The following is a 22,183-nucleotide window of genomic DNA, read 5'->3' as shown; positions in this document are numbered from 1 at the left end:
GTTTCCTGTCTCACATTCAGGTCCTTTATCCATTTTGAGTTTATTTTTGTGAATGGTGTGAGAAAGTGGTCTAGTTTCAACCTTCTGCATGTTGCTGTCCAGTTCTCCCGGCACCATTTGTTAAAGAGGCTGTCTTTTTTCCATTGGATAGTCTTTCCTGCTTTGTCACCGACCCGCACTTTAGAACCGCCTGAGGGCTGGGGTGCCTGGGTGGCTCGGGTAGGTGTCCGCCTTCGGCTCGGATCATGATCTCACAGCTCGTGAGTTCGAGCCCCACATCGGGCTGTGCCAACAGCTCGGAGCCTGGGGCCTGTTTGGGATTCTGTCTCCCAATCTCTCTCTCTCTCTCTCTCTCTCTCTCTGCCCCTCCCTGGCTCGCACTCTCTCCCTCAAAAATAAATAAACATTAAAAAAAAAAAAAAACCAACCACCTGAGGGCTTCCAGAAAGACACCGCTGTCGAGCCCCCCGCTGGCCAAACAACCAGATCTCAGGGTGGGACCAGGCACAGTGCCGACTGAGGCTCCCTGCGGGGTCTCACGTGAAGCACTCGTGGGAAAGCACTGGGCTGGATGCTGGGGTAGCACTGATAACTTTTCGGGGAAGAGTGTAGGGGTCAGGTGTGCGCTCTGGAAAGATCCCCCCAGGAGCCGTCACCGAGCAGTGCAGGCAAGAGGCCGCCAGCAGGAGGGACTGGGGGGTGGGGAGAAGGACACTAGTCCTGATAGGCTTTGGGGGGGGGGGGGCTGTGTCCCCGGGGGCTGCAAGGAGCCAGAGCCGAGTGATGGTGAGGCGGAGGGGTAGGGGGTGAGCAGAGCAGATGAAGGGGGGCTCCTGAGAACAAGGGGAAGGGCGGGAGGAAGAGTCAGATCTCATGTCTGCCTTCCGTCCTCGGCCGCACGGGGCAGGCCCCACCAGCAACGGTTTGCAGAAAGTCGATGTGCAGCTGATCCCGCAGGATCTGTGCAGCGAGGCCTATCGCTACCAGGTGACGCCCCGCATGCTGTGTGCCGGCTACCGGAAGGGCAAGAAGGATGCCTGCCAGGTGACTCTGGGGGAGGCGGGGGCGGGCGAGAGGAGGCGGGGGGAAGGTGGCCCTCCCGCCACCCGCGGCCTGGCCCTCTGCTGGCACCGGCCTGCCGAGGCCCCGCAGCCTCCCAGCGACGCGGGGCTGGCTAGCCCCAACTTCATTGATGAGGAAACTGAGGCTCCGGGTGGGGGTGGGGTGGAGGGACTTGCCCCAAGTTGTCCCAGATCACAAGAGAACCGTGGGGGGCAGGTCTAAGGCTCAAACCCGGTTCCGCCCCCTGCCCCTGCAAGGCACTTTGCCCGAGGGGACACAGTGGCAAGGGATGGGAGCCCACAGAAGGGAGGCAGAGGTGAGTGGGGCGTGGGGACACCCGCGGACGCTTCCGCGACGTCCAGGACCCACGGAAGCACGGGCAGGGCTGCTTTGGGCTCTCTCCACTTACCAGGCGCGGGGCAAGTAGAGGCTTCAGAAGGGGGTGTGACTTTCTTGTCGGCTGGAAAATTCCCAGCGGCCAGGACCCTCGCCTTACCCTGACGCGGCCCTGTCTCTTCTCTCCCCCTTGCAGGGCGACTCGGGAGGCCCGCTTGTGTGTAAGGAGCCCAGTGGCCGCTGGTTCCTGGCGGGGCTGGTCAGCTGGGGCCTGGGCTGTGGCCGGCCCAATTACTTTGGTGTCTACACCCGCATCACAGGAGTGATTGGCTGGATCCAGCAGGTGCTGAGCTGAGGAGCTGCCCTCCCTGCGGAGCTGGGGCCCACCTCCCGGACTCAAGTGGCCAGGGCACCCACGAGGCAGGGGAGCGAGTTTTCTGGGGGCAAGCAGGGCCCCGCAGAGGCAGGGGGTGGCGTCCCGTGGTCCCCGACCTGCTCCCTGACATCTGCCCCGGGGAGGGCAACAGGAGGAAGAGGAGGGCCAGCAGCTGGTGGCGACTCCCCCTGCACCCCAGGGCCGGGATAGTCAGCAGGCCCGGCTGAGGGGGTTCACATTCCAGCCCTGTCACCTTCTGATTCCCTCTCCCCCTCCCCCTTCCTCCACTGCTGACTCTGGGGGTGGGGGAAATGGTTCAGCAGCACCAACGGGGCTTCCGGGTCCCAGAAGAGGTGTCTGGGCTCCCCTCTGCCAATGCCGAGCAGATCCCAGCCCGTGAACTTGAGGGGGGGGGGTGTGGATGGAAGGCACCCTCAAGGACGGACCCGCAGAGCCCCGGAGACAGCCAGCTGGGCCAGCTGCCACCGTACGCCAAAGGGTGGGGGAGCCCTGGGTGTAGGGTTCTCCCCCCACCCCTACCTGTCCCCCGGGCATCCACTGCTCACTCTCACCTGGAAGTGAGCCGCCGCCCTGTGGAATAAAGCCGTTTGATCTGAGGCTCTGCTCTGGGGGTTAAACAGGGCCCCGGAGCACTGACCTCACGCTCTCGACTGTGCGAGCCTCCGCTTCCTGCCCGGTCTGTTCGTCAAATGTCTGGAAGGCCAAGGTTAGGTCAGTGGGGGCAGGAGAGTGACCTCCCGGGCAGTTGTCCAGGTCCCAGGACCAACCCCAGGAAGGCAGGGGTTTGGTGAACCGGAGAGCAGAGCGAAGGATGGGACAAGTGATGGGCTCCTTCTGGAAGCCTGGGAGGAAACTGAGGCAGAGAGGAGCAGAGCCGTCCTCATTGGCACACCCGCGGTTGGGGGTGAAGCCTGGCGTGGAAGCCCCACCTCCTGGTTCCCAGTCCTCCACTTCTCCGGCACAACACTCCCTTTGCATTCTTGGCGCCATTTACCCGGCAGGCTCTCCTGCTGTGTGTCAACTCCTGCAGTGGGGCCACGGAGATGCACAGAGCTCAGCTCCTGATCTCAGGAGGCCTGCGGATGGCAATCCAGCATGAAGGGGCTCTGGGGTAGCCGAGAACTCGGGATGTCAGGGAAGGCTGCCTGGAGGAGGTGAGAACTTGAGTTGTGTGGCCCGAAGATGGCCAAGGTGGGGAAGGGCATTCCAGACAGGGGAACAGCACGTGCAAAGGCAGAGTCCCACCAGAACGGGACATATTGGTAAGCTGTTTTGAGTGAAACAGAGGTTGAGTGGGAAGGAATGAAAAGGAGTGTTGGGGGGGGCGGGGGACACTCAGAGCAGCTGACAAAGAGTTTGGAGTTGAGCTTAGGACTTGACCCTGCATGCTCTGGGAAGCCACGCAAGCCTTTATGACAGGAGAGTGACACACGAGTGGATTCACATTGTGGAATGGACCACCAGCAGCAGTGTGGACGGAGTGGGAGGCAGGGAGGCCTTGAGGAGGCCACTGCAGGACTCCAGGAGGGAGAGGGTAGGCTCTAATGAGCGGGGCAGGAAGGATGGACTTGAAGGACCCTCAGTGTCCTCCAGGTGCCTCCATGGATTGGGGTTGGGTGACAGAGGAATCACCCAGGGACCATTCCAAGGGATCTGTTCTGATCCCCTGTTGCCTGGCCTGGTGGGGGCTTGAGGTCTGGAGGATTTCAGAGCCCCTCCTCAGAAGACACGCTGCCGGGGAGGCTGAGGAGGCGGGGAGATAGACACTCCAGAGGGGGGGCTCCTGCGGGAGGCTGAGAGGCGTGGCCAGAGCTGAAAGGGTGCTGGGAGGGCGGAGCCTTAGCGACCAAGCGGCAGCGGTCAGAGAGGACCTCTGCTGCTTTGGCTATGGCCTGCTAGTCCAGAGGCCCGTGCAGGCGATCTCTTGCCTGCTGGGCCCGCCTGCAGGATGAGAGGACAGAGCAGACCCTAGGGGGACAGCTCCAGATCCGGGGGGGGGGGGGCGTGGGGGGGGGGGTGGTGGTGGAGGATGTTAAAGCATTCCAGCCCCTAGCCTCTCAGGCTTCCCACAGGCGCGGCCAGACCCAGTGTTGGGGGCCCTGCTGAGATAGACATTTGTGGGTCCCACCCCGGTCTTAGAATGGGGATGGGGGCGGGCTGGACGGTCTGTTCTTTTAACAAGCCTCCTGGGGACGGTTCTGCAAAGCAGGACACAAAATGTGAGGTCAGTTCTGCGAGCCAGATGCCCCAAGGGGAGTGGTGAGGGCCCCCCCCCCCCCCGGCCTGAGTGGAGCAGGGTCGGGGGGAGCCTCGCCTGGCCCCAGGCAAGGCCTCTGCCTAGGGGCCCCCTGTTTTGCAGGGATGCCGGGGCAGGGGAGCAAGGTGGAGACTTAGCAGGGCTTGGCCAGGGCGGGGCAGGGTGGGGTGGGAGGCCCTCCTGGGCAGGAAAGAGAAGCCCAGGGTCCTGCGGGCAGGCGGGCGGGCTCAGAGAACGTGGAGCAGGGACCCAGGTGTTTATATTTTCTGAGACTGGAGACAGAAGGGTGACAGCAATGGCAAGGTGTGGAGGGGACCAAGAGAAGTCACAGCAGGATGCAGAGGGGGCACCCTGGGGGTTAGGACGCAGCAGAGGCTGTGAAGCAAAGGGCCATGGGAACGGTAGGGTGAGGCTGGGAAGCGGGGGGGGGGGGGGGGGGGCTTCTATCCTGATTTCAGCAACCCCCTGCCCCCTCAGCATCCCTAGCTGGTCTAGGGATGCCGGGAGGCAGGAAGAGACCTGCCTGGCTCCAGGGGCTGGGCCTTGCTAGTCGCCTGGTCCAACCCTTTACAGATGAGGAAACTGAGGCCCAGAGAGGGGCAGGCACGTGCCAACGTTCTCCCAGCAAGGCAGAGCTGGTGACCTTGCCGTTGGGCCACTGGGCGGAGGATGCAGCCGTGACCTCCCTCCCCCCCTCTCCCCATACACACAGAAGAGTGACCACAGGGCAGGGCCCCTTAAGAAAAAGCCCCGTTACCTTTGAGTCATTTATCCGACCTTGAGCTTAGCCCCATCCCCAAAAGCGGCCCAGAGGAAGAGAGGGAGGCAGCCCCGTGGCTGTTTCTTCAGGTTTTATTACATGGTGGGGTTGGGCACAGCCTGGGAGATCATCAACGCAGGAGGGGCCCCTTGCTCAGCCCCTGCTGCCCCCAGACTCTCCCCAGGGCAAAGGGAGGAACGGCCCCCTTTCCCTTCTCACTGGTTCCTGCCCGCTGCACGGCCCCTGCGGAGCCCCTGCCCGCCCCCTCCTGGCTGGGGGGGGGGGGGCCTCGGCACCCAGCAGGGCACAGGGCAGTGGGAGCAGCCAGGGAGGAGGCTGAGTCCCCCTCCCCCTTCCTCCGACAGGGCCGACCCCCACCCCCTTCGTTCCACCAATACCTGAATCTCCATGTGGGGCTGAGCAGATCCTTCCCCCTCTGAGGGAAGGGCGAAGGGAGGGTCACCCTCTGCCTGGTGCTTTGTACACTCCCCGAGGGCTTTCTGGGACCCTGCTCCTCTTTGTCAACCTCACAACAACCCTGTGAGGTAGGTGGCGGTGGGGAGAGAGAACCCACTGGACAGATGGGGAGACTAAGGCTCAGGGAGGAGATGTGACTGGGTCAGGAGGGAGGGTCTCATTCATGCAGCTGGGGGACCCGGGGGAGGGACCATGGCGGCGTGGGAAACACAGCTGGACAGCGCCACACTTTGGCCACAGGCCAGTGGCTCTGCCCAGGGGTCCCAGGGCCCACCTCAGGCCTTGAGAGGCTCCAGCGGGCCCCCACCCGGCCCCCAGAGGCAGGGGTAGATCACAGCCCCGCAGGTGTAGACAGAAGTGGCAGGGGGGAGAGTGCTTCCTCCGCCTGGAGCCGGGGCCCCACCCCGTGGTACAAAAATAAAGGATTTCAGATCGGAACCCCAAGTCCCTGGAGGTGATCTGGGGCCTCACATCCGGGTGCCTCTGGCTTGTAACAGCTAGAAAATAAGAGGGGGAAGGGGCAGGGGGACGGGTGGGGGGGTGGTCAGAACACCAGGAGAGGAATGACAGGGTGGGGCCAGTGAGGAGGGGTGAGGCGAGGCCAGGGGAGGGCAGAGAGGAGATTGAAATGGAGGGAGGGGAGGGGAAGAGAGGGAGAGAGAAAGAGGTAGGTGAGTTACAGGGTCCCTTCTCAGAAGAGGGGGGGGGGGAGGCTGAGGCCCAGAGAAGGTGAATTCAGAGCCGAGGAGGGGGAGCAGGAAGGGGACCCAGCTCGCCCATCCGGGAGCCCCACGCCCCATCCTGGGCTGGGTGGTGGCTGCCGTGGAGGCCAGAGCGTTGGTGACTCTGGTTGGGGAAGTGGGGGGGGGGGGGGGGGGAGGGCGGTCAAGGTCAGGTCCCTGCCGGCTCAGGCAAAAGGTGGCAGACAGCTGCTGCCTATCCCCATTTTAGAGGCAACTGTGGCCGAGACAGGGACAGTGACTTGCCCAAGGTCACAGAGCAGGCGGCTACAACTGAGTGGGGGCTTGGAGGCACCCGGCCAGGGCTTTTTCCGCGACGCCCTGATCCCCAGCCAGCTCTGGCTGACTCCTCCTAGGCCAAAGGAACCCCGGTGCGGCCGGCTGTCCTTCCCACCCCGGAAGAGACGGGGAACCCAGTGCCGCGAGGCTGTGATGCAGGGGCTCCTGGATGGGCAGGGGTGAGGCCACGGCGTCTGGCTGCCGTCCCCCCTCCCTCCTTCCCAGCCCGGCTCTGGGGCTGAGGGACAGATGGCAAAGAGGCCCCGCCCCCTAAGGCTCTTCTCTCTGCGCCTCACACCCAAGGCCAAACAGGTGAGGGGAGAAAGTCGGCTGAAAAGTCAGGCTCAGGTCCGGGGACAGGAGACGCGCCCCCTCCTGGCTGCCGCCCTCCCTCCAGCTCCGCCAAGCTACAAACCAGGGATGGCGGCTCTGGGGGGGCGGGCGAGGGGCCCCGAGGAGGAGAAGCCCTCGCTGCAAGCGCAGCCTCAGCCCTGAGGGGTGCAGATGGGGACCTGCAAGGAGGAAACGTGAGGCGGCGGCGGCGGCGAGGACGGGAGGCGCTGGGCGGGGCGGCCCGGCCTCAGGGGTGCCCGGCGGGGCTGGCGGGCGCCAAGGAGACGCGGCCACGACCCTCGTCCCCAGGCCGGGAGGCGGCAGGCGCCAGAGGGGGCGCGGGAGGCGGCAGGCGGGAGGCTCTGGGATGCGGGGGGGCCGGGGCGCCTGGGTGGAGGGCGCGGGAGGCGGGGGCCGGGGCGGCCCGGGGATGGAGGCGTGAGCAGGCAGAGAGGAAACCCGGACAGGGGCAGAGAGGGAAGAGGCAGGGTGCAGATGAGATCCAGGAGGAGGAAGAGGTGGATGAAGATGAGGCGGGGCCTCCCGCGGGAAGCGGAGGAGGCGGCGGTGGCGGGAGGGAGAAAAGGTTAGCGGGCTCCTGGGAGGACTGGGCTGTAAAGAGAAAGCGAGAGAAGGGATGGTTATGCAGGCGAGGCGCCGGGCGCGCGGCTGAGCTGACCCTGGTGGCCCGTCCCGCCCGCAGGCCCCGGCCCCCCGGTTCGGCGGCTGGCTCCAGCGGGGCAGTGGGCGGGAGGCTCTGGCTTTTATGCGCAATCATTCTCCTCGGGGGGCGGCTGCACCTTTCTCCTGTGTACCTGCCTCCACCTGCACCTGTTCCACCTCCTGCCGCCGCTCGTCCTCCAGCTGCTCCTCCGTGCTCTGTGGACCAGCCGGCGGACCCAGGGAAGAAAGAGTGGAGAACTAACGAGGGGCCAGGGCCGGCGGGCAGCTGTCCCCGTGGGCCCCCTCTCAGGGTGGGCGAGATGCGGGGGCGGGGGGGGGGACCTTAAGGAGGGAGAAGCTGGGGCGTCTTGTCCCGTCCCCTGGGGGCTCTGGAAGGGCCCGGAGGAAGGGCACGGGACGGGGCCCCCGCTGGGGGATGCTCACGGAGCAGTCCGGCCGCTACTACGGGGCGCAAGGCCGGGTGAGGGCTGGAAGAGGAACGGGTGGGTGTGTGGCCAGGGGAGCCTGGGGAGGCCTCACTTCAGGAGGGCTGACCCAGAGTAGACACGAGGCCAGGGAAGGCCCGGGGATGCCATGGACAGGTTCCGACGCCCCAAGCTCCCAGGCTTTGGCGCAGAGAGGCAGGAGCAGCGGGCTTGCTCTGCACCCTCGCAAGGCAGTGCCAGCCACTGACCCTGATGGCGGTGGGGCGGGCAGGGGGAGTCGCAGGACGGGGAGGCAGACAGACAGACAGGAAGCCCGGGTTCGTAAGTCTCCGACGCACTGGGACAGACCCCCCCCCTTCCCCCCTAGAGGGAACCGTCTCCCTCTTTCCCTGCCTGGCTTGCTGCCCTGCCCCATCGGCCCCACCAAAGGCCCTCGAGGCTTCTGACCGGCTCTGGGTTCGAGGCGGCAGGACCTGTGCTCAGCCCCCTTCCCCACAGCCGGCTTTGCTGCCTCAGAGGCCAGGGCAGGAACACGTGGCTGGGTCCCCCGGGGTTGCTGACCTCTCCCCTGCAGAGCACCTGAGGAAGGGGCCCGGGGAAGGGGCAGGATGCACAGATTTGGCTTCCCTGCCCTGGCCCCGGCCAGCTGGGAACATTTACCCACCTCTGGGAAATAAACTGGCCATTTTGGATCCCAGAAGCTCTAAGCGTGGCGGCACCAGAGAGGACGTAGTCTACCCTCACTTCTCAGAGAACACACCGGAGGGCCGGGGCTTGTCCAAGGTCACACAGGGAGCGGCACACCGTGCCCAAACCCCTAGTTCGGTACACCCTGTGGCCGCCGTGCGAACGGCATCCAGGCCCCCTCTGGCCGTGCCCTTGGGACGATCCTAGCTCATTTCTCCCCCTGCCTGGGCCTGGGTAACCGGCGTGAGCAGACGGGACCGTGGGTGGCATGGGATGGATGGCATTAGCTGTGACCAGGTGGTTGGTTATGTGTGTGCAGCAGGAGGGAGAGAGAAGCAGGGATGGCTGGGTGGAGGGCAGGGAGAGGATGGAGGAAAAGGGGGGGGGGAAGCTGAGGCGGGGGGGGGGCTCACCTTGGTTTTGCGGCTGGACTCAGAGCTCAGCCCGTGCGGGGAGGTGTAGAGCTCCTTGGACACCACGCACAGGAACTCAGCCTGGTCCTCGTTGCCATAGTTGTAGGAGGAGCCGATGTTCACCAGCTGGGGGGCGGAGCGTGGGGACAAAGAGGACAGGTTGGGAGGCCGGGTTAAAGGCAGCCCGCACAGCCACCCGCCCTGGCTTGGCCGGGCCGGGCCTAACCCCTGGAGGACGCCGCCTTCTCTCTGCGGTTCCCCACCCCTCACCCCAGGCCCAGATCTAGAGGCCGCTGCCTAAAAGCAGGCGGAGGCCACGATGGGCGGATCATCGTCCACCTCCGTCCCAGGCGTGGCTGAAGCAGCCCCAGAACCAAGCTGTAGGGTAGGGTTGGCATGGTGGGGCCCCACAGACTATTCTGTTCATTCTCAGAAGCAGAGGTGGAACAGGCTGTCCCCGCCTTAGGCCGGAGGACAAACGATCGGTGCCCCCTGAGCTGCCTGCTCAGCCTCTGGGAGCCCATGCGACTGCCAGAGGCTCCCGTGGGCTCCACGGAGCCCCACCTTTGTCCCGGGGTCCTTGGAAGAACCCCAACCACGAGGCCCTGCGCATGACATTCGGCCACCCAGGACCCTCGCCCAACAGGCAGAGTGAAAATCAGCCCCTCTGGCAAACGGGGCTTGAAGAGACAGTAACCTGCAGGAAGTCCCCCAGCCAGGAAGAGTGGAACAGGGGTTAGACCCCGGGATCCTGAGTCCTCACCGGAGTCTTGGAGACTTACAGGCTGATAATCTGTGTGATCCTGCCTGGCTCCAGGGAGTTCTACTCTAGGCCAGGGACTTTACCCATGGCACTTCTTTTTTTTTCTTTTTCAATGTTTATTTTTGAGAGAGAGAGACAGAGTGCAAGCAGGGGAGGGACAGAGAGAGAGAGGGAGGCACAGAATCTGGAAGCGGGCTCTAGGCTCCGAGCTGTCCGCACAGAGCCTGACGCGGGGCTTGAACTCACGAACCGCGAGATCGTGACCTGAGCCGAAGTCGGTCGCTCAACCGACGGAGCCCCCCAGGCGCCCCTGTCCATGGCACTTCTAATCTTCCCAACAGTCTTGCAAAGGGAGCACGACTGGCCCACGTCACAGATTGGGAAACTGAGGCCCAGAGAGGAGATGTGACTCGCTCAGGGTCACATGGCCTGCAAGTGGCAGATCCAGGCCTCTGGCTCCTGGACGGAGCTATTCCTCCGTACCGCCCGGCCATCCGGGGATCCCTGGCCTTCTCCCTTCTTCAACCTCCACGTCCCAGGGGCCGTGGGCAGGTGCGGCTACAGAGCCAGCCAAACCCTCTTCCTTCTCGAAGGACAAATGTGACGTGGGGTTAACTTGCTGGCTCTGTTCCTCTGGAAACCTGAGCCGCGTGACGTGAGCTGCATGGCCAGGATGGCACCACTCATGACAAGTTGCTCCTGACTGCATCGGTCCCTGTGAGTCCTCGTGGGAAGTCACCCCTTGGGCTTCCCGGGCGTGGCAAGGCTGTGACTCGGCAGGTCCCCCGGCAGGGACCCGGAAGCTGCCGGGCCTTGTCACGAGAGGCGTTGACCCCAGGTGGGGTCCGCTCACCTACGGGGGATCGCTGTCGCCTGGGGGCCAGAGACCCGCCCGTGCCCCTGCGGAGACCACGCCCCGGGGGCTGGGAGAACCCCCACCGAAGCCGCCCGGGTCTTCTGTCTCTCTCCTTCTGGTCACTCCGCGGCCGAGCGTGGCCTTTCCTACTCTTGTTCAGCGTGATGGCTGGGGGCCGTGCCGGGGAACCCCGGCCTGGGGCTTCCCCGTGACGCCGGGTGGTTCCAGGGGTGGCCCCGTGGCCCCCACCCACCTGCTCGAAGCGCCAGCCGTCTGACATGGTGGAGACCATCTGCGTCAACTCCTCCTCCTGGCACTGCAGCACGCGGTACACGTGCTTGGGGGGGACCTGCAGGCAGACAGGTGACCTGGAGGGCAGCCGGGGGAGGGACGAGCACCTGTCACCCCCGCAGCTTCTTCTCCCCCCGCCCACCGCACACCCCTAAGGAGACAAGGAGGGGCGGGTGCAAGGTGGGGAGGCGGCAGCTACGTCCTGAGGACCCCCCCGTGCGCCCAGCCCTCGACACGCACGGTCTCACTTCATCCTTCCCCACACGCCACGAGTTACGGGATCTTCACAGAGGCTCTGACTTGCCCAAGGTCACGGAGCCGAAGCGTGGCAGAGCAGGAGCACAGGTGGTACGAGGAGGAAGAGAGGCCACGGAGCTAACCCCCTTCAATCTCCGGGGGCCACCCGTCCGCCTGCCCCACCCACGTCTCCTCCAGGGTGGCCAGAGGGGGCCCCCCCAGCCCCGCCTCCAGACCAGGCCCAGGGCGCTCAGAAGCCTAAGCCCCAGCACCTCGCGCTCTGCCCCCAGGGGTCTGCCTGATGTCACGAAATGGACAATTTACTAATCCTGCGTTGCCCCCACAAGGCCCCCTGTGCCTCCACACTGACCCCATTTTGCGTGGGGAAGGGAAGAGGGGACAGGTCTCATTCATACCGCGAACAGAGGCGAGTCAGGGACAGAACCCAGCGTCCTTCCCCCCGTCTGGGGCTTTGCTGGGCAGTCTGGGAGCTGGACAACCCCCTCGCGTCACAGGCCAGCTGGGCCTCCCCACGTCTCCCGACCCTCCTCCCGCCTCCCCCAGCTCTGGCTCTCCCGCCACAGCCTGCTCTGGCTCCCTGCTGCCTTGCTGCTCCTGACCTGTGTGACCGGATAGTCCTTCTCCTCCATCCGGTCTTTGATGATGCGGATCAGCGGGCCGATGTTGTAGAACTCGGCTTCCTCGAGGACCCCTGGCACAGACAGAGCGGCCCCCGGGTCACTCGGGCTGCCCCCGTGCCCTCCTCTCCCCGTGTCCCCTCTGCCCCACACCCCCCCACACCCGCCAGTGCCCCCATCTGGGGGCTGCTTCAGGGCTGGCAAGAGGCAGCAGACTCACTGGGGCCGGAAGCTAGAACATCACAACGAGAAGGACCCCGGCTGACCCCCCATCACACACTCCCATCGATGAAGCGCGGCTAAGTGCCAGCTACTGTGCTAAGCACGTTACGTTCTCTACTGCAGTTAATTCTTAGCACTAGAAGTAGGTACGGTCACTGCCCCCACTGAACGATGGGGGAAACCGAGGCCCGGAAAGAGAAGCAGCTGCCCCAGGCTCTACCGCCGGTAGGCGGCAGAGCTGGGATCCAAATCCAAGTTCCTCTGACTTCAGAACCCACTACAGATGCATCATCTTTGTACACGTCCGTCCCGACTACCACACCCTTTACAAAGCCCCCTCAGGCACTCAGCAAGAGCCCTGGGGACACGGGGAAGCAGGCATTATTGTCCCCACACAGCTGAGGGAACTGAGAGTCTCACCGACAAGCGGAATGGCCCCAGGCCTTTGGAGTCTCCTGAGTGCCTACAGGGCAAGGATCCCCCTGGTTCTTTCCTTGACTGGCCTCCGGGCTCCCTGAGGGCCGGGCCGTGTCTGATCTAGCCTCTGTCCCAGGTTACCTACACGGAACCTAATACCAAGTAGGCGGCCCGCGAGTCTTCCTGCCTGAGTGCGCCTTGGGGAGCCCTGCCCATGACAGATGACGAACACGGCATCAGTGACCCTTGGTGCCAGGTGCTGCACTAAAGGACATACTTGTATTCCTTCCCTCCGCCCTCACAGCAGCTCAGGAAGGCGGGTGCTCTCGCCACCCCGCTCCACAGATGCGGGCATGGAGGCACAGAGAGATAAGTGACTTTCCGGGTGTCCCACAGCTAGAAAAATCTCGTCCCAGATCCTCCGGGGCCCTCGATGGGGGCCCCGGCCCTGTCGCAGGTGCGGGGAGTAGCAGAACTGGCAGAAACCCAGCACCTGTAAACAGATGTCGGCGGTGACGCAGTGTTTACGTCCCCTCCCCGCGGGCCCTGTTCCTGGGCCCCAGCCGTGCCCCGGTACCTGTGCTCCCCTGAGGGGCTGCCCGAAAGCCGAGGGGCTGGTGCCTACCGTGGGCTCCAAGTTTGAAACCCCAGCCCACTGGGGAGCTACATGGCCTTTAGATCACCAGGTCCCACGGGGGTCAGCGGGGGAGACCGTTGGCCCCACGTGAGGAAGGATGGGCTGTTCTAAACACCCACAGGGTACAAACACTGGGATTCATGACACCTGCTGTCCCCAAACATGCTCTCCCCGATGTAGATCGCCGCCCCTAATTGATATAGACATGTGGAGGCTCAGAAAGGAGAAGTGACATGTCCAAGCTGGCCCGGCTGGGTCAGCTGACCCGGAGCCACGCCTTGTGCCCCAAGGAAGAGTTGACTTGGAGCTGTTTATAGTTGTAGCCCCCCCCCCCCCCACCCCGGCTGAGGCTTTGCCCAGAGGATATTCTCTCGGGCATGGCTTCCCCGCCATCTGCTGGAGCCAGACATGGGCATCTACAGGGCCTCAGCCCTAGGCCCCCGGAAGAACCAAACCCCTGCTGGGGAACCGGCTCCCCCTCCCCCACCTCCACCCACAACCAGCTGTGCCACAGAGGCCGCTGGATTTGCAGAAGAGTCACCTGCTCCACCCGCCTGCTGACTGTCAGCCCTTGCCAGGCATCTCAGATACCGGATCACCCGCAGAAAGAGAGCCCATGCCTCCTCCCGTGCCTGTCTCCACCCTATTCACACCTGCCTTCCCAGGAGGTCAGGAGAAAGGGCATCCCTGCCCACAACACACACTGCCGGCCTCACTGTTGCCCTCTGTCTTCTGCCTCTCCGCCTCCGTCACCTCCCCAACAGCGCTCGGCCAAAGCTCAGGCTGGTCAGCCTGGTGCAGCCCCAGGCTCAGTCCAGGCAGAGGCTTTGCGGTTCAGTCTTGTCAGGGACGAGGAAGTGGGAAACATGGAAGGAATCAAATGTCTCCCCAGCCCTGACTGGGAGAAATGGCTTTGGACTTCCACGGAAGGCTCTGGCCGACTGCAGAGGGCAGGGCTAGGTAGGATGCAGTCCCCCGGCTAGCCCCCTGGACCAACTCACCCTCCTCGGCCATGTCCTTGTCCAGCACCAGCTTGCCATGCCGGAGGAAGTTCAGGATGGGCCCAAAGTAGGTGGGGTCACGGTCAATGAGGTAGGCCCCAGTCTCATCCTAAGGAGATAAGGGACACAGGCAGTGAGAGGAGAGGCCTCCCCCAACCCACCCCCTTACTTCAGGCCCAGCAATGGTTGGAGGGAGGGAGGGAGCGAGCGCTGAGTCTGCTCTTCATTGGAATGAAGTGGCATGATGGGACAGAAAGGCTTTGCTGTCAGACCCGCGTAGGTTCAAGTCCTGCCTCTGCCATTTCCTCACTATGTGACCTGGGGCCAGTGACTGGGCCTCTCTGAGCCTCACTCCGCTCCCCCATAACCAGGGGTCATGGTGAGCATCCGGTGAGTTCTGAGCGGCACCTGCCGCAGAGTAGGGCTCGGTGATTGTCCCTCTTAGAGGTTGTTCCCCTGAAGCCAGCCCTACACTATCTCCATCAGATCCCCAGTCATTCTGGGGATGCTGGATGTTTACAAGTTTCCAAAGGAGTCGCTATCTCATTGGACAGGCTCGGCCTGCAGGGAGGCAGGGCGGGCATCTGGACAACTCTACGGAGGGAAAGCAGGCACGTCAAAGGGTGAGGAGACTTGCCCAAGGTCACAGCAGCAGAGGGTCAGGGAATGAGGGAGAGGGGGCCCTTCAGGTCACCTGCAGACCAGCCTCCTTTGGTTACAGACAGGAGGCTGATCCTGGAGCAGGGAGGGGTCCGACCCAAGGTCATGCAGGCAGTTTGCAGCAGAGCAGGGATGGGAGCCCAGAAATGGTGGCCGACAGGCCCGGGCTCCTCCCTGATGAAACCCAGCTCGGAAGGCACCCCAGGACTTCTCTACCCAGCGCGCGGCACTCCTAGGCCACCCACACCGCAAAGGGCCGTGGGGAAGCCACCGCAGCCAACTCCTTCCCCGGTGCGGGAGTCCCGTTTGGGAAGGAGGGAAGGCCCCAAAGGAGGGCGAGGGTCCCGATCCACCAGCCTCCTGGGTGGGAGCCCAGGGCGGTGGTCCGAATGCCCTAAATGGCCGCGGCCCGGCGTTGTCCCGTTGCCACGACAATGGGCACATCCCGTGCTTTCCCTCCTCCCTTCCTCCGACTAGCTCTTCCTGCCTCGGGCCCTGGGGAAATCAAAGCAGCCGAGTTCCCGGCCAGGCCGGCCCGGATTCGGGCGGGCAGAGGACCCCGCCCGACGGCCGCCCCCCGCGCGGGCCTCACCCGGTCCGACTGCAGCTCTTCCCCCTGGCACAGGCGGCTGAGGAAGGACTTCTGCTCCCGGCACAGCGTCTGCCGGGTGGTCAGGAACACCGTGCCCCCCACGTTGAGCCGCACCCACTTGCCCCAGCCGCCCGGCGCGCGGCCGCCCGCCCCCGCCGGCGGCGCTGCCTCCCCGGCCTCCATCCTCCCCGCTCGCCCCGGCGTCTGCATCCTCCGGGCGCGGAGGCTGGGGGCGGGCAGGTACCGCGCGCCGGGCATGCCGGGAACTGTAGTCCGCGTCCCGGGCGGGGCGGGGCGGGGCGAACGGGGCGGGGCGAGGCGGCCGGGGTGGTGGTCCTCGGGGCCACCGCTCCCAATCCCACCGCCTGGGCGCTTCCTGGGCGGCCGGCAGACCCGGCCTCCAGAAGAAGCCCTTTGGCCAAATCACCGTGTTTGGGGAAGGTCAAGTTCGAGGTCAGTGGGGCAATAGTGAGTGCTACCCCAAATCGGTGCTCCTTCCTCCTGCGTGTTCTTCCGAGAACTGTTTTCTCTTGCTCCAGTTTAGGTTATTAAACAATTGGTGCCGGGAGAAACGTTTGCTCTCAGGATTCTGTAGCACTCACCTGTTCTCTGTTTTCCAAGATTCTTTCATACTGCCCTTTGGGTTGGTGGGGGCGGGGGGGGGGAGTGAAGCGGGGGATGAAGGTGGGGAGGCTGGGTTCTTTGCCAACATAAGTTGAGGACAACATAGTTGGGCTTAAAGTCGACTGACCACCCACTACATTCCAGATGCTTAGTATGTCTGTATTTGGCCCTGAAGCTCTCAGCAGCCCTGTGAGAGCTGGTATTACTGTACCCATTGTACGGATGAGGACACTGATGTGAAGTGACCCCCCTGACTCACACGGCTGGTGAGTGGCAGGCCAGCAAGGACCCAGGTGGGCTCCAGGTGCCTTTCCGCCACCAAGGCCCCTTTCCTGCTCCCCTGCCATGGGCTGTCAGTGCTTCTAGGGAAAGGTTTCTAGGGAAAAGGGTGGAAAGGGCACTGGATCAAAGTCGAGAGAACTGGGTTTTCATCTTGGCTTTTGTGGGATGAGGTACTGGGCAAGGTCTCAGCTTTCCCATCTGTAATTTGGGAGGGAGAGAGGGACTGGTTGTGTGCGCCCCCTTCTAAGCCAGACAACTTGGAGCTGGGACTGTTGCCATCATGGAGACTGCAGGGTGGGGAGGGGAGGGGACTGCAGGGTGGTCCTCTGGGACCAGGGAGGGACAAGGGCTGAAGGGGAAGCTGTCCTTAACTTTCTCACCTTCTGGATGCTTGAGTCTTTTTTTTTTTTAAATGTTTTTAATGTTTATTTTGAGAAAGAGAGAGCATGAGCAGGGGAGGGGCAGAGAGAGAGAGAGAGAGAGAGAGGGAGAGAGAGAGAGAGAGACAGAATCGGAAGCAGACTCCAGGCTCTGAGCTGTCAGCACAGAGCCCGACGTGGGGCTCGAACTCACGAACCATGAGATCATGACCTGGGTCAAAGTCAGACGCTTAACCGATGGAGCCACCCAGGCGCCCCAGTGGATGCTCGAGTCTTGATCCCGGATTAAGGGAGAGGGGTCTGAGGCTTCCCTCAGTGATCCCAGTGTCCCTTGCCTCCCAGGGCTCCCCACACTGGGCAGCCTGGCTTCGTGCTGAGAGGAAATCTCCTCCCCTGGTCAGGGAATCGGTCACTGCTGCTACAATGCATGCTCTTGAGCAACTTCCTCTCTGAGCCTGTTTTTCCTTTTGCAAAATGGGAACTCTGATAGTTGCTACCGTAGAGCGTTGCCGTGAAGATTAAATCGTATAATGTCTATTTAACACCCGGCATAGTCCCTGGTCTTTAGCCTATTGAGTTGAGCAGGGGGCTGAGAGGTCAGTCTGGGGCCAACCTGTGTTTGCCGTGCCTGTGGGGCAAGTGACAGTTGTCCCTCCAGGTGTGGCTCTCTGGAGAATTACTTGGACTGGAGAGGGGAGGAGACCGCCCACCAAAGAGGACAGGAAAAGCCCCATGCGTGGGCCAGTTGGAAACAAGTTCGTATGAGGAGTAGGTTGAGAAAGCTGAGGCTCAGCGTGATGATGCCTCAGGAGCCCAGGGCTGGCCAGACCCAAACTGCTCCCACAGACCTGCCCCAGGACTGGAGGCACAGAGTGGCTTGCACAGGGTCACTCAGCAGGACGCGATCCGTTCCCACCTCCGTCCTCCAGAAGACGGGACCGTGGCTCCAAGACCGTGAGCCTTCACAGGTCGTGCTGGAACTGGCTGCCGAGCGCAAGGCAGCCTCCAAACCTGGTCTCGTCGTGGGTTCTGGAGCCCAAGCCAATAACCACCCTGCCTCCCGCGGAGTCCCGAAGCTGTGTCCTTAACCCCGTCATCAGATGAGGACACCGTAGTGCGGTCACAGGGCTGACACCCTTCGCTCCCACCAACCATCACTCGGTGCCTTACTGTTTGTTGAATGCCCACCACGTGCCAGACATTGAAACACGGAAGTGAAGATGTCAGTCGTGGTCCCTGCTTTAGAGGGGACCTCAGGTCGGGGAGGTGAATTGGAGTGGCTTTGACAAAACATGGAATCCCAGACGGTCCTGTTTCTGATTATGGACTGGCACTCTTCCTAGTTGTGTGTGTGTGTGTGTGTGTGTGTGTGTGTGTCTTCCCCGTTTAGAGGACAAAACCACAAACGCCCCTTAGACAGTTTCTCAGGATGATGGTTACCCAGGACGCGAACCAAACTTCAAATGCTTGCTGGTTACACCGCCCCCTGCTGTCCCCTTCTGGGAAGAGCAACTTTCAGGTGCTTTTTAATAAGGCTCTAAACTGGGCTTCTGAAGGCAAGCGAGAGAGGAGGAGAGGTGATTGATTAAGGGGCACAGGCTCCCAGACAAGAATGCCAGCCAGCCTTTGTGGCTTGCTAGCCAGGGGACCTTGGCAGAGTCGCTTAACCTCTCTGCACCTCAGTTTCCCCACTTCTAAACTGTATCCGGCTCACGCTGTTGTAAGGGTCGTGTTAGCAGCATCCCTGGCTTGTCTCACATCAGCCGTCAGTTCCGTGGCTAAGATGTCACTCAGCCCTGCGGGGATTTGGGGTTCAGCCCTCCCCTCCCCACGTTCAGATGTCAGAACATTCTGATCAGCCTCGACTCTTTGCTGTTGTGTTTACATTAGATCCAATCCAGTCGCTGCCTTGGCCATCAGTTCTGCCTCCTGCGTCTGAGTCACCTTTTCAGGTCACCTGAGGAGAGAAACAAGGCATATTCAGTCAGGGGGAGTGTGTCCTGACGAGCCAGAAGGATTCGGACAGACTTTCAGAGGCCAGTGGTCCAGGGGGGGGACGCTCCGGCTCCCTGGCTGTGAGACATGGTGGCCAGTTACACAACCTCTCCAACCCCCTACGTTACGGCTTTTGCAATATTTACATCATAATGTTATTCATACTTCTTAGCACTCTTTCCTGCACTAAATGGTAGCTATTATAACTGACCACTTACTGGGACTAGAAGTATCACTCCAGCCTAGGTCAGTATTATTGTGCCCATTTTTACAGATGGGGCTCAGAGAGTCGGCACAACTGATCCGTAAACTTGAATATTTATTAGAGAACAAAGATGCCTCGATGTTTTTACCTAGACCTTCCTCTGATGGGCAACATTCACCAAGCCAGCCCCCCCTCCCCCCCCCCCCCCGCCCCCCGCGCCAGCGCTGGACTGTAGAGTTTCCCGAATCAAGGAGCCCCAGACCTTCGCCAGGAAGAGCTCACACAGCCGGCCCATAATTTCTGCAGGCTCCAGGGGGCGCCATTCGCACCGCGAAAAGGCCGTCGAGTGTGTGGAGGAAGGGGCGCCTTTCTCTCCAGTTTGCACCAAAGGGCCGCCGGGCCTGGCCGCGACACTGCCCTCCCGCCCCCTCCCCTCCCCTCTCCTCCCTTCCTCCCCTCTTTTCCCCTCCTCTCCTCCCCTCCCCCGGGTCCTCAGCCTGGGCTCTGCCCTCTTCAGCCAGGGGTCTGGACCTCGTCCCGGGGGCCGGCGGCAGGGGGCGCGCCACCCCGCCCGGGTCCGTGGAGCCGCATCCCGCCTCGACCGGCGGCGCGCCCCCAACCACCAGGCAGGCCCACGCGGTCCGTCTGCTCCTGCTGGTTCTCTTTGCAGCTCAGCTCCCGGGAACTGGGGCCCTGACAGTCGGTGGGCTCAGTCTTAGCGGCCTTCTCCAGGGACCTCTCTTGCCTGCAAACGGCGCTCTGGCTCCTGCGGATGCCCTTTCACGGCTTGAATTAGGACTCACAAGGAACCAGGAATCTACTGCCCATCCCCCTGCCCCCCTCGGCTGCCCCAGGGACATTTATGAGCACCTCTGCGCCATGCACTTTCACGGATTATCTCTTTTCATCTCAACCCAATAGGGAGCTGCGATGGTGATTGCCCCTTTACACAGGGGGGACCCCCTCGGGGTGTTCTGTGCGCCCCCAGAGTCCCCTGCTCCTCCCCCTCCTCTCCTCGTGGCTGGTGGGGAATGAAGATGGGAAAAGAAAGGGAAGATTATCCTCGCCTGGGGCGCACGTCCTCTGGTGGCTTGGCTCTCACCAGAGCAACGACCCAAGCTGGCTAGGGTTTTTTTTCCTGAAGGACTGTTTCGAGGGTTCTTTGGAGCCCCCACTGCTAGGAGAGGCTCACACTGTACTTTCCTTCCTGGGCAGGGGCTCCTCTGGGACACCCTACTCGAGGACCACTTCCCACCAGGTGCCACTGCCCACTCCCCTTGTGTCCTGGCCCTGCATAAAGTCTCTTCTGGGCACAGCAGCAAGTCACAGCTCCTGACCCAGGTCCTCAGCTGGCCCCCTGGAAGCCAAGGCCCGGGACTGACGGGGTTCACCCCGTACATCCCATTCCACCACGGACCAGCCTGCCGGCTCCGCTTCCCGCCTGCAGGCTTTCCCAGGCTTGGGTCCCGCCTACCCTCTGAGCGCCACCGCCACCCCTGTGCCCCCCCTGCCACGCCTGTGCCCCCACCCCCCAATCCAGGGCACAAAGGCCAGGCTCTGCAGATGGCCTCGTGGAAAACCCTCTTACTCAGCCTTCAGGGAGGGGAGCACCACCCCCCCCCCACGGGGCGGGAGAAGTAAAGACCCACAGCACCCCAACACCTCCCTGTGGAGAGAGCCCCCCTCTGCCTGCCAGCTGCTCCCGATGGCGTCTGTCTCCGCCGTAGGTGGGAGGCACGGTCTCCCGAGGCTTCTAAAACTAGTTCCCAGCCACCTGGGTTGGAAGCGCTGCTTTAGAATGTCTAGCACCTTGTTTTAGAATGTGGGTGCCGTTGGCAGCCCTGGCTGGAACCGGATCAGAAGAGCCTGCGTTGAAAAAATAGCATTTTATTTTGCAGCACTCTCAGACTTTGAGCAAAGCCGCAAAAATAATACCAGACTGGCGGAGGCTTCACTCAAGAGTCACCAAACGTTCACATTTTATTTATTTATTTTTTTTACTACATGTGCTCTTTCATTCTCTGTCCCTCCTTTTCTCGTTTTTCTGAACCGTTGGCGAGGAAGTCATGGCGTTAGTGGCCTTTCGCTCTTCAACTCTTCAGGGTGATCTACAAATCGGGACGTTCTCTCTTAGGTGACCGAGGTACAATTACCCGCGTCAGGAAACGAGTTGTCCTGCCAATGTCCTTTGCGGCCAAAGGGAGGCGGGGAGTACTTGAGGCTCCCCTCCAGAAAGGGTTCCGTTCCGCTGGCCTGTCGCTTTAGTCTTCTGATGTGGAATGATTCGTCGGTCTTGCTCCGTCTCCCATTTTTGGGGGGAAGACGCTGTGTATTTCGTAGAATGCCTTCAGTTTGGCTTTGTCTGAGATTTCCTGACGATTACCCTCATTGTGTGCGTGTTTGGCAGGAATATCAGAGCGGCGAGGCTGTGCGCTCAGGGCCCCCCAGCACGAGGTACACCTGTCAGTTTATGCCATCACTGGTAAGGTGAACTGATCACTTAACGCGGTGTCAGTCAAGCCGCTGATCAATACAGTTCCTCTCTCGAGCTTTGAGTGTCTCAGCATCTTGGTGGGGAGATACGCTGAGGCTCTCTTAATATCCTATTTTCCAGCAAACACATTTATCTCATCCTTAATTTTAATATTCGTGGATGGTTCTTTTTTTCTTTTAGGTTTACTTATTTATTTGGAGAGAGAGAGCGCACAAGCAGGGGAGGGGCAGAGAGGGACAGAGAGAGAGAGAGAGAGAGAGAGAGAGAGAGAATCCCAAGCAGGCTCTGCGCTGTCAGCCCAGAGGCCAACATGCAGGCCTCGAACCCAAGATCATGAACTGAACCAAAATCAAGAGTTGGACGCTTAAACGACTGAGCCCCCCAGGGGCCCCCATTGATGATTCTTGCTATAATAAGTACTATGGCGATTGCCGAATTGTGATTTTTTTTTCTAATTCCGTCATTTCCTCTATATTCTCAAAATTTTTTTTTGATGTTTTATTTATTCTTGAGAGAGAGAGACAGAGTACAAGCAGGGGAGGGGCAGAGAGAGAGAGAGAGACACACACAGAATCTGAAGCAGGCTTCAGGCTCTGAGTGGTCAGCACAGAGCCCAACACGGGGCTCGAACCCACGAAGCTCGGGATCGTGACCCGAGCTGAAGTCGGACGCTCAACCAGCTGAACCACCCAGGTGCCCCTCTTCTGCATTTCTTAGTGGCATTCTCTTGTCAGATGGGAGCTGCCAGAGCAGACCCCACAGCGAGTCAGGCCAAGGGCCGAATCAAGAAGGTGGAGGCCGGACATGATTACCAGGCCCATGAAGGGCAACCAGGCACCTGAGAAGTTGCTCAGGGCCAGGGGAGCGAGGAGCCAGCGGGGAGTGAGGGTGGGCAAGCCAGAGGTCACATACCTCCCCAGGGGACGTCTCCAGCTCTGCTCCCAGCGGTGCCCAGAGCAGCTCCTGGTGGCCGGAAGTTCTTGCCTGGCCCACGGCGGTCTCTAGCTGTTTCTGTCTGTCCCTGCCCATCACATCCCGC

General features: G+C 62.0%; 2 protein-coding genes across 10 annotated transcripts in view; one reads left to right on the top strand and one right to left on the bottom strand.

Annotated features, from left to right (window-relative positions):
* TMPRSS6 (transmembrane serine protease 6) overlaps window positions 1-1,753 on the top strand; it is a 34,164-nt gene extending 32,411 nt beyond the window's left edge. Inside the window, exons 17-18 of the mRNA XM_047867541.1 lie at window positions 908-1,044; window positions 1,595-1,753. Of these exons, the coding sequence (XP_047723497.1) occupies window positions 908-1,044; window positions 1,595-1,753 (296 nt within the window). The remainder of the gene's footprint in view (window positions 1-907; window positions 1,045-1,594) is intronic.
* KCTD17 (potassium channel tetramerization domain containing 17) lies at window positions 321-15,399 on the bottom strand. 9 transcript variants are annotated; one of them, XM_047867537.1, is made up of 8 exons: window positions 15,165-15,399; window positions 13,913-14,021; window positions 11,618-11,709; window positions 10,723-10,818; window positions 8,851-8,976; window positions 7,457-7,520; window positions 6,724-6,820; window positions 5,574-5,786 (listed from the first exon to the last, which is right to left on the bottom strand). In XM_047867537.1, the coding sequence occupies exons 1-8, from the start codon at window positions 15,372-15,374 to the stop codon at window positions 5,717-5,719; spliced, it is 864 nt and encodes a 287-aa protein (XP_047723493.1). In that variant the 5' UTR covers window positions 15,375-15,399; the 3' UTR covers window positions 5,574-5,716. The 9 variants fall into 9 exon arrangements, with proteins under 9 accessions (XP_047723495.1, XP_047723487.1, XP_047723489.1 ...); XM_047867539.1 differs by lacking the exons at window positions 5,574-5,786; window positions 6,724-6,820 and adding an exon at window positions 321-2,940; XM_047867531.1 differs by lacking the exon at window positions 6,724-6,820 and having other exon boundaries at window positions 4,887-5,786; window positions 7,442-7,520.
* Between the last annotated feature and the right edge of the window lie 6,784 nt (window positions 15,400-22,183).

The sequence above is a fragment of the Prionailurus viverrinus genome, chromosome B4 (genome assembly GCF_022837055.1).
Source record: "Prionailurus viverrinus isolate Anna chromosome B4, UM_Priviv_1.0, whole genome shotgun sequence".
Classification (NCBI taxonomy): domain Eukaryota; kingdom Metazoa; phylum Chordata; class Mammalia; order Carnivora; family Felidae; genus Prionailurus; species Prionailurus viverrinus.
The sequence above is the reverse complement of the archived record's forward strand: the minus strand, read 5'-3'. Positions and strand labels throughout refer to the sequence as shown.

Excerpts from the sequence above, each read along its gene's own strand:
- KCTD17 (XM_047867531.1), bottom strand. The coding sequence starts at position 15,374 with ATGCAGACGCCGGGGCGAGCGGGGAGGATGGAGGCCGGGGAGGCAGCG. Across the intron at positions 14,022-15,164 it reads AAGAGCTGCAGTCGGACCGG|GATGAGACTGGGGCCTACCT; the intron begins GTGAGGCCCGCG and ends TTATCTCCTTAG. Across the intron at positions 8,977-10,722 it reads ACGGCTGGCGCTTCGAGCAG|CTGGTGAACATCGGCTCCTC; the intron begins GTGGGTGGGGGC and ends TCCGCCCCCCAG.